Source organism: Saccopteryx bilineata, chromosome 7 (genome assembly GCF_036850765.1).
Source record: "Saccopteryx bilineata isolate mSacBil1 chromosome 7, mSacBil1_pri_phased_curated, whole genome shotgun sequence".
NCBI lineage: Eukaryota > Metazoa > Chordata > Mammalia > Chiroptera > Emballonuridae > Saccopteryx > Saccopteryx bilineata.
Genome location: NC_089496.1, coordinates 57,603,324 through 57,612,712, shown reverse-complemented (window position 1 = coordinate 57,612,712; position 9,389 = coordinate 57,603,324). Strand labels below are relative to the sequence as shown.

Below are 9,389 nucleotides of genomic sequence, written 5' to 3'. Positions count from 1 at the left end.
TCCTTCCTGTGCCCGGGGCCACCTGCCTGTCCCAACAGCAGTGAGGACCAGAACAGCACTGGGGCCCCTCCTGTCCCGTACTCTGTATGTACACCAGGTAGCAGTTACAAGTGGCTGTTTTGTTCCCCAAACAGCACCCCTTAACCACAGGTGCCCCCCCAGCAGGGTAGTTCTCACCCGTCCCTTCCCTCAAGGGGGCGGATGGAGTATTTCCGAATCACCTCTGTGACACCTTTGGGATTCTGCACTCTTTTTTTTTTTTTTTTTAGAGAGAGGAGTGAGAGAGAGAGAGAGAGACAGAGAGAGAGAGAAGGGGGAGGAGCAGGAAGCATCAACTCCCATATGTGCCTTGACCAGGCAAGCCCAAGGTTTCGAACCGGCGACCTCAGTGTTCCAGGTCGACGCTTTATCCCACTGTGCCACCACAGGTCAGGCCGGATTCTGCACTCTTAAAGCTAGTTTAACTATTGTTTCTTTTCCTTCTTCCCTCCCTCCCTTCTTCCCTCCCTTCTTCCCTCCCTCCCTTCTTCTCTCCCTTCTTCCCTCCCTCCCTCCCCTCCCTTCCCTCCCTCCCTCCCTCCCTCCCTCCCTCCCTCCCTTCCTTCCTTCCTTCCTTCCTTCCTTCCTTCCTTCCTTCCTTCCTTCCTTCCTTCCTTCCCTCCCTCCCTCCCCCCTCTCTTTCTCTCTTTCTCTTTTTCTCTCTTTCTCTCTTTCTTTCTTTCTTTCTTTCTTTCTTTCTTTCTTTCTTTCTTTCTTTCTTTCTTCTTTTTGAGAGAGGGAGAGAGAGATAGAAGGGGAGAGAGTGAGAAGCATCAACTTGTGCATTGATCGCTTTAGTTGTGCATTGATCGCTTCTTCTAAGTTAGGCCTTGACCATGGATAGGACCTCAGGCTCAAGCCAAGCCAGTGACCCCTTGCTCAAGCCAGTGACCCTGTGCTCAAGTCAGCAACCTCTGGGTTTTGAACCGGTGACCTCAGCATTCCAGGTCAACACTTTATCCACTACGCCACCACCAGTAATGCTTAACCACTTTCAATCAACTCACTTTTTAAGTTCTGAAATCATCGTTTTATATGCAAGTTTCCTCCTCCTTACAAATGTTAAAACGAATACATATTTAATAAAATTGAAAAGTGCTTATTCAAGTGCAGGATAAAACCAGGCCGTTCCCCTTTGCGTGCGCCCTGAAAACCTCCCTTAAGAACAAGGCTTTGGCTCCACCCTGGGGGGGGGGGTCCTCTTGAGCAAACTGGGATCAAGTTTCACTCTCCCAGGCTCTGGAGACCTCTCTGCCCAGCTCTTGGGCTGTTTTCTTTTTTCTTTTTTTAAGATTTAATTTATTGATTTTATAGGGGTGAGAGAAAGAGGGCAGAGAGGCGGGAAGCATCAACTCGTAGTAGTTGCCTGGGCAAGCCCAGGGGCGGATTTCAAACTGGGGACTTCAGTGTTCCAGGTCGGTGCTTTACCCACTGCACCACCACAGGTCAGGCCTGGCTGGTGTTTTTGAAGGGCTTTCCAAACCAAAGGTTGGGAGAATCTGGGGAGTTCTGTGCAAGCTGGTAGCAGGGTTTCACTTCCCAAAACTTCCGGGGTCAACATCTTGGTTTGCATTTTTTTTTCATTAAGTGAGAGGCAGGGAGGCAGAGACAGACTCCCACACATGCTCTGACTGGGATCCACCCAGCAAGCCCTTACCAGAGGATGCTTTGCCTCACTGGGCTGCTGCTCGGTTGCTTGGCAACAAAGCTATTTTAGTGCCTGAGGCCAAGATCATGGAGCCATCCTCAGCGCTGGGGCCAACTGGCCAAACCATTCCAGCCATGGCTGCAGGAGGGGGAGAGAGAGAGAGAGATAGGGGAGGGGTGAAGCAGATAGCCGCTTCTCCTGTGTGTCCTGACCAGGAATCAAACCCGGGGCTTCAACATGCCAGGCCGATGTTCTGCTGAGCCAACTGGCCAGGGCCTGTATTAGGTTTGTATTAACACTAAAAGGGACACAGCCATTCCAGTGAAACTTCAGGGACACTGCAACCCTGAGCTTGGCAAAATTTTCACGTGTCACAAAATAGTTTTCTTTGGGTTTTTCCACGTAGAAATGTCAAGACTTTTCTGAGGTCAGGGACTCAGCTCTCGGGTCCTGGGTCCCGGCTTTAGAGGCTGCTGCTGTGACCTTGAGCCTAACCACATTCTCCATCCTGACAGCTTGCGGACAGTCACCGCCCACCACTTAATTGTCTCATGAGGCCACTGTGACATCATACCAAATGTCCTTTCCCTTCCTGGGCCTGGCTGGATGTGTGTGCAGGCTGGTCAGCTTCTGTCTTGTCCCAGGCAGGACAAGTGGTGCCCTGACCCGCAGCTTCCCCAGGGCACACACCTTGCAGGATCTGACGGCAGGGGCCGGGGTGGGTGGCTGTGGAACTGGAGTGCAAGGCAGCAGTGCCCCCCTCATCATGCCTGGACCAGCGTCTAGAGGCCGCCCCGTGCCAGCCCCTCGCCCCCTGGGCAGCACACCCCTGGCCCGTTGCCCTGGACACCTGCACTCGCTCAGGCTGACGCCACCACCTGCTCGCAGTGTGCACACAGCAGGCCTGGCTCCAGCCTATCCCGTGAAGGTGCAGTGTGGCCACTCTAAGAGTGCCACCCATGCTCCAGGTCTGCGTGGAGCAGTCAGCAGGGTCCCGGGGGAGGCTTTCTGCCTGGGCCTCAGGGTGTGGCCGCCGTGACTCACAGCCGAGTGCAGGTTCCTCCTGTGCTCTTCCGTTCACTCATCACTAAAACCGAATGTGAAAGGCGCCGTCAGCCAGGCCTGGCCTGTCACTCCCTGCATGTGGGGCGCAGGGGTAACCTGTGTGCACAAGTCAGCCGCACCCCTCTGCACAGGGCGTTAGTTCACACTTGGGTCCGGCACAGGTGCAGCGCCCACCCCAGGATCTCAGGGGAAACCTCCCCGAGGGAGTGGAAGGAACTCATGCCTCCCTGAAACTTGGCTCCAACACCTCCCACCAGGACAGGGCCTTTCTCTTTGTACTGAGCGGACTATGGAAAGGAGAGAAACAAGCTGGACTGAGTCACACGTTTAAAATCTGTTTATTAAGTGTCTCTTTCTTTCCATTCAGAAAATGTCAGAGGGGCCGGGTCCTTGTTCTGAAAGCAGACGCAGACACAGCGTCACACCCGGGTGTGAGAGAGGTCAGCCAGAATCAGTCAGGTCCTGAGCCAGTACCTCAGCCAAGCACCAGGCACCCCGAGCAAGTGAGGACCGGAACCTGCTCCGAGAAGGAAGGAGCAAGGCCTGGGCTCTGTTTCTGCCGCCCTCTCCCTGGCGTGTTGGCATGGGTGGGCCTCCACCTCTCGCATCCACCTCACCTGTAGAAACAAGGAAACAGGGAAACCTTGAAGCTTGCTGTGGGAACTCAGCGATGTGAGCACATGGCCAGAGGCTGGTATAAATGCCAGCTGCTGGGGGGGCAGCAGCAAACTGCACCTGGGTCCCCACTCCTGCCGCCACTGTGAGGGCTTCGTGGCAGCACGCCCGCCGGACCCACACACCACTGACCTAGGGGATTCCCGGGGGAGAGGAAGTACCTCCAATCCAAACCACAAAGGCCATCGACTGCCCCGTCGATGACAAGACTCAGCCCCGTGAGCCCTGACACTCCTGCGCCCAGTCAACTAGCCTTTCTGGAACTCGAATACCTGACTTGCAACATGGAGCACTCAGAACAAGCGGATGGTTTTTTTTTAAATTAATTAATTAATTAATTTTTTACAGAGACAGAGAGAGAATCAGAGAGAGGGACAGATAGGAACAGACAGACAAGAACGGAGAGAGATGAGAAGCATCAATCATCAGCTTTTCCTTGCTACACCTTAGTTGTTCATTGATTGCTTTCTCATATGTGCCTTGACCGCAGGCCTTCAGTAACCCCTTGCTCGAGCCAGCCACCTTGGGTCCAAGCTGGTGAGCTTTTTGCTCAAGTCAGATGAGCCCTTACTCAAGCTGGAGATCTCAGGGTCTTGAACCTGGGTCCTCCACATCCCAGTCCAACACTCTATCCACTGTGCCACCGCCTGGTCAGGCAAGTGGATGGTTTTGAACTCCTCGGCCAGGGACTCCTGGACTGCCTGCAGAGCCCTGGGCCGGCCCGACGAGCACTGAATGAACTCCTCTCAGGACTGAAACACTGGGGAGGATGGCAAGGGTCATGTACTGGGCAGGCGCCCCTCAGGAACTGCCCCCGAGCCTACAGCGGACAATGCAGCCCCACCAGGTTCAGACACGGAGGCCGCTCAGGAACCCTCGATGACAGAGGGCTCTTCACGTCAGCAGTAGTCAGAGCACCAGCCCAGCTCCTGCAGGGCCACACCGGGCGACCCAGATGGCACCCCGTGTGCAGGAAAGCCAGATTGTTTATGGCAGACAGGGGCACACCAGCTCTCTGCTCTGGAGGAAGGGGCTACCTTGTCCACCCAGACTGTCCTGAACAACCGTGAGAAGATAGTCTGGAGCAGCCTGACCAGGCGGTGGCGCAGCAGATAGAGCGTCGGACTGGGACCCAGGTTCGAGACCCCGAGGTCGCCAGCTTGAGCGCGGGCTCATCTGTCTTGAGAAAAAAAAAAAGAAAAGAAAAAAAAAGAAGCTCACCAGCTTGGACCCAAGGTCGCTGGCTCGAGCAAGGGGTCACTCTGTCTGCTGAAGGCCCACAGTCAAGGCACATATGAGAAAGCAATCAATGAACAACTAAGGTCTCCCAATGAAAAACTGATGATTGATGCTTCTGCTTCTCATCTCTCTCCGTTCCTGTCTGTCTGTCCCTGTCTATCGCTCTGTCCCTGTAAAAAATAGTCTGGAGCGAAGGGCAGTCAGGGCGTGGTTCTCAGAACTGCAGAAGCCAGAGACTCAGGGACAGATCAGTGTCTCCTGAGGGCCACTCCGCGGAGGCTGTGTGAGCACCAGCACGCGGACAGGAGAGATCGGAACAAGGTAAGCACGGGAAGGGACACACCGGATTGGGTGTTCTCAACAGGAGAGAGGAGCAAGCTGCCCAAAGGAAGGACCACCAGCCAGGCATACAAGGCCTTGCACAGCCGGGGCTGGAAAGGAGGGCGGAGAGGGACTAAGGCTGGTGAGGACCCATCCCCACCCGGACCACCTCCGGCCTCACTGGCACACTCTCCAGGAGCAGTTCTTCCAAGCCCCTTCAAGTCGTGGTCCTACTGAGTGTCATGTAAGAGAGGGGACCCACTCCCTCTGGGTGGATACGGCCACAAGGCAAAGGTGCCACCGCTGGCAGAAACTGGTCCCTGTTCAATACTGACCTCTACTTGCACCGTCCTCAGAGCATCCCAGGAGCAGCTGCTGGCTCAAAGCGGCATCCAGGCTCAGCTCTAACCCCAGCTCCGGTCAAGGCTACAGCCTGGGCAGGTCCCCGGAAGGGAGCACACAGGAGCAGAAATCCCTGCCAGCCACCCGCCACACAGCCACTGTCAGAGCAGCAGGCCGGCGGAGGTCTGCATGACGGAGAGCAGTACAGGCGGTGAGGGTCCAGCCAGACCACGGGGAGAGGGCAGAGACGGCTTCACCATGCAGAGAACCTTCGGCCTGGAGTCTTTGCTCCTCCGGATCTACCTCCACCCTCTTCTGCCCTGCTGCATGGCCTGCAGGCCACCCGTGTGGATGCAGGCAAGGGCTTCCAGGACTAAAGAAAAGGAAAAGAAGAGGTCAAGGACATTTGTCCCCAGCTCCTTGTCTGGGGAAGGGGGTGGGTCACTGTGGCTCTTCCTGGGGTCACTGCCTCTCTCTAGGTCACCCTAGCTACACTACCTTTCTTCGTTCCAGTGACCATCCCTCCCTTCTTCCAAGAGTGTGTGGCTACCCATGTGGTTTTCTATAGAGGTCTGCTCCTACCTTTGTAAACTGTGCCCTTATTAAAAACCCTCCGACTGCCCCAACTGGACTGTCTTGTATCCTGCTGGGACTCAGACTAATACAACCTCCTGCCTGGCTTTTCCAGTAGCAGTGACCAGTGCCACCGCCCAACAAGCTGTCCTGGCCCGGGGTCTGGAGGCATGGGCAGACCAAGGAGCCCCCACAGCCTCCTCCTACCTCGGACCCCAGCTACATGCAAGGCCACTCTCTGCGTGCTGCCACAAAGCCCTCACAGTGGCGGCAGGAGTGGGGACCCAGGTGCCTTCAGTCTGCTCCGGCCCACTGACTAGCCTTCCAGGGCTCCGAGTCCAAGGGCTCAAGCCAGAGCCTCATTCCCTGGGGCACTCCTCCTTTGTGACTTCACCCACTGAGGTCACCTGGGAGACAATGCTGAACGTTCCACTCGAGTCTGGGCTTCTAGGAGGCAGGGACAGCAGGCCCAGCCAGCCCAGAGGACTCTCTGTCCACAGTGTAAATGAGGACACTGCTGGCCCATGTCTTCCAGAGATGTAGAAGGCGGCCTCTGAGGACTGGGTGCTCCTGGCACCATGGATGATGCTGCCATCCTCAAGCGACGAGGCTACATCATAGGGATAAATCTGGGAGAGGGCTCATATGCTAAAGTCAAATCTGCTTACTCTGAACGCCTGAAGTTCAACGTGGCAGTCAAGATCATTGACCGCAAGAAAGCCCCCAAAGACTTCTTGGAGAAATTCCTTCCCCGGGAAATTGAGATTCTGATCATGCTAAACCACCGCTCCATCATCAAGACCTACGAGATCTTCGAGACATCAGAGGGCAAGGTCTATATTGTCATGGAGCTCGGAGTCCAGGGTGACCTCCTGGAGTTCATCAAAACCCGGGGGCCCCTGCATGAAGATGATGCTCGCAAGAAGTTCCACCAGCTCTCCTCGGCCATCAAGTACTGTCATGACCTGGACATTGTCCACCGAGACCTCAAGTGTGAGAACCTTCTCCTCGACAAGGACTTCAACATCAAGCTGTCTGACTTCGGCTTCTCCAAGCACTGCCTGCGGGACGACGGCGGCCGGCTGATCCTGAGCAAGACCTTCTGTGGGTCGGCAGCCTACGCGGCCCCCGAGGTCCTGCAGGGCATCCCCTACCAGCCCAAGGTCTACGACATCTGGAGCCTGGGCGTGATCCTCTACATCATGGTCTGCGGCTCCATGCCCTACGACGACTCCAACATCAAGAAGATGCTGCGTACCCAGAAGGAGCACCGCATCAGCTTCCCCCGCTCGAGGCACCTCACCGACGAGTGCAAGGACCTCATCTGCCGCATGCTGCAGCCGGACATCAACCGGCGGCTGCGCATCGATGAGATCCTCAGCCACTGCTGGGTGCAGCCCAAGGCTCCGACCCCGTCCTCTGCAGCCGCCAGCAAGGAGGAGGGGAGCTCCGGAACCCCTGAGCCCGGCTCTGACAAGAAATCTGCCACCAGGCTGGAGCCCCAGGAGGAGGCACAGCCTGAGGTGAGGCCAGAGTCAAAACCCAAGGAGACGTCGCAAGTGCAGTTACCAGCGCAGCTGGAGACCAGGAGCTTCACCCTCACAGGCGAGCAGCTGAACAGGGAGACAGCGGAAGGCCCTCCAATACACACACCTAACGAGCCTCCTGCACCGGCCAGGGGCTGGCAGGGGATGGGGCAGAGCTCACAGCTTCCAGCCCAAACTCCAAGAAAGCCGAAGGAGGAGCCAGTAGAGGAAGACAGTCCCGGCTGAGCCACTATTTTCATGTTTCCTTTCCCTCTCTTTGCACATGGCAAAAGAAACAATAAATGACTATATCAGTACATACACTGGGTGAGGAATTATTAAGTTTTGCACCAGAGTTCAGCTAACATCAGCGCCCCCTTCACCCACAGGCTCTGCATTTAAATCTACACACACACACGAAGCTCACCGGCCATTTGCTCTGCTGCAGAATTCAGCCTGTGGTTCGGTTCTCCGTGGCTTGTCTCCTAGACCCTCAGTCCCTTAGGGCAGGGCCTGTCCGTCTTACTGCTTTCTACTCTTGATTCCCATATAACTGACCAGCCTTGACCCCTCCCACTCCCCTTGAGCTTAATTTTCTTTTTTTTAAATTTTAGAGAGGAGAGAGAGAGAAAGAGAGGAGAGACAGAGAGAGAAGGTGGGGAGGAGCTGGACGTATCAACTCCCATATGTGCCTTGACCAGGCAAGCCCAGGGTTTCGAACCAGCGACCTCAGCATTTCCAGGTTGCCGCTTTATCCACTGCGCCACCCACAGGTCAGGCTGAGCTTAATTTTCAAACTTTTGTAAGGCTGTTTTCAGGATATGATAAAATGAAACTTGCAACAAACCTGGAACACAGCCAACAAACACCCAAAACAACTTCTGCAAAAAACGTGACTGTTCTGTGATCTGGATCTGCATTCCACTCCAGTAGCCACTTGCCCCATGTCGCAATTAAGCACCTGAAATGTGGGTACTGTGAATAGGAAATCGAATTTAACAAATTTAAACTTTTAACCTCCACGGGGCAAGTGATTACTGCGGGACAGTGCAGATCCACACAATGCCTAACAGAGCGGGTCCGAAGGCAGCAAGCGACTGTTTGAAATTTCTATAACCTTGTTCTGGATGTAGCAGGACAAGGCCTCAAACCGTTTCAAAATGCTCTTGCAAGCGCTGTAGGAATGCATAGGGTCACCCCAGACCCAAGCACGCTGGAGGCTTGCAGCCCACAGCCTCAGCCCCGCCCGGAGTTGGGTTAGCCCATGTGGGTTCCTCCCAGGAGCCTGGGGACTCACAGTCTCATCAAACACACATCACTCCCGGGGACCCTGCCATTCATTCCAGCAGAGCAGAGACTTCCTAAACTTACCAGACCCCTGAGTTATCCGTCTCATCATGTCATTGCACAAGGCAGCCTTTTCCTTCACATTCCTCTATAGGTCAGCACACACTGTGGGGCAGGACACAGAAATAGGTTCAGCGACGACTGTCCCGTGAATTGGCGGGCACTGCGGGCCCAGTGCCGGGAAGCGGCACTCACAGCGCACGTGCTCGCAGGACGGCTGCGGACAGGGCGCGCGCTTGGGGGCGGCCCGCCTCGCAGAGCCTGGTTCTCGGCCCTGGGGAAGCCGCTCTCGCGACCCCGTCCCCAGCGCGTCCTCCACCCTCCCAGGAAGCACGTGTCTTCCGAACCGGGTCCTCAGAGCCCGGCTGGAGGCCCCTCCCGGAGGCCAGCACCACTGCCGCGCGCCGCCGCACGGGCCCACGACCCTTACCCGGCTTCGGCAGACGGCGGGTCCCACTTGGGACGCTCGATGGCCTCAGATTAAGATGACACCCGGCAACGTCCCGCTGACACACCGCCATACCACCACTGTCAGCCACGGCTGCCGCCAAGCACGCTGCGTGTTTGCGTCATTACGCAGCCCGCTCGAAGCCGCACGCAGCGTCACTTGGCCC

At 56.0% G+C, this 9,389-nt stretch overlaps 1 protein-coding gene, 1 long non-coding RNA gene and 1 other non-coding gene across 3 annotated transcripts; 1 reads left to right on the top strand and 2 right to left on the bottom strand.

Moving 5' to 3' along the window:
• Nucleotides 1–3,067: 3,067 nt before the first annotated feature.
• Nucleotides 3,068–9,347, bottom strand: LOC136310118 (uncharacterized). The gene is made up of 4 exons (XR_010726506.1): nucleotides 9,206–9,347; nucleotides 8,800–8,880; nucleotides 5,323–5,702; nucleotides 3,068–3,369 (listed from the first exon to the last, which is right to left on the bottom strand). It is a non-coding gene; the product is annotated as an uncharacterized lncRNA (long non-coding RNA).
• LOC136310116 (testis-specific serine/threonine-protein kinase 1-like) lies at nucleotides 5,709–8,267 on the top strand. The gene is made up of 2 exons (XM_066238223.1): nucleotides 5,709–6,144; nucleotides 6,191–8,267. Exon 2 carries the CDS (start codon nucleotides 6,481–6,483, stop codon nucleotides 7,672–7,674), a length of 1,194 nt encoding a protein of 397 aa, XP_066094320.1. The 5' UTR covers nucleotides 5,709–6,144; nucleotides 6,191–6,480; the 3' UTR covers nucleotides 7,675–8,267.
• On the bottom strand, nucleotides 8,524–8,655 carry LOC136311403 (small nucleolar RNA SNORA9). The gene has a single exon (XR_010726789.1). It is a non-coding gene; the product is annotated as a small nucleolar RNA SNORA9 (small nucleolar RNA).
• Nucleotides 9,348–9,389: the final 42 nt, after the last annotated feature.

Bases quoted from the DNA above. Each gene is read 5' to 3' on its own strand.
- LOC136310116 (XM_066238223.1), top strand. From the start codon at position 6,481: ATGGATGATGCTGCCATCCTCAAGCGACGAGGCTACATCATAGGGATA.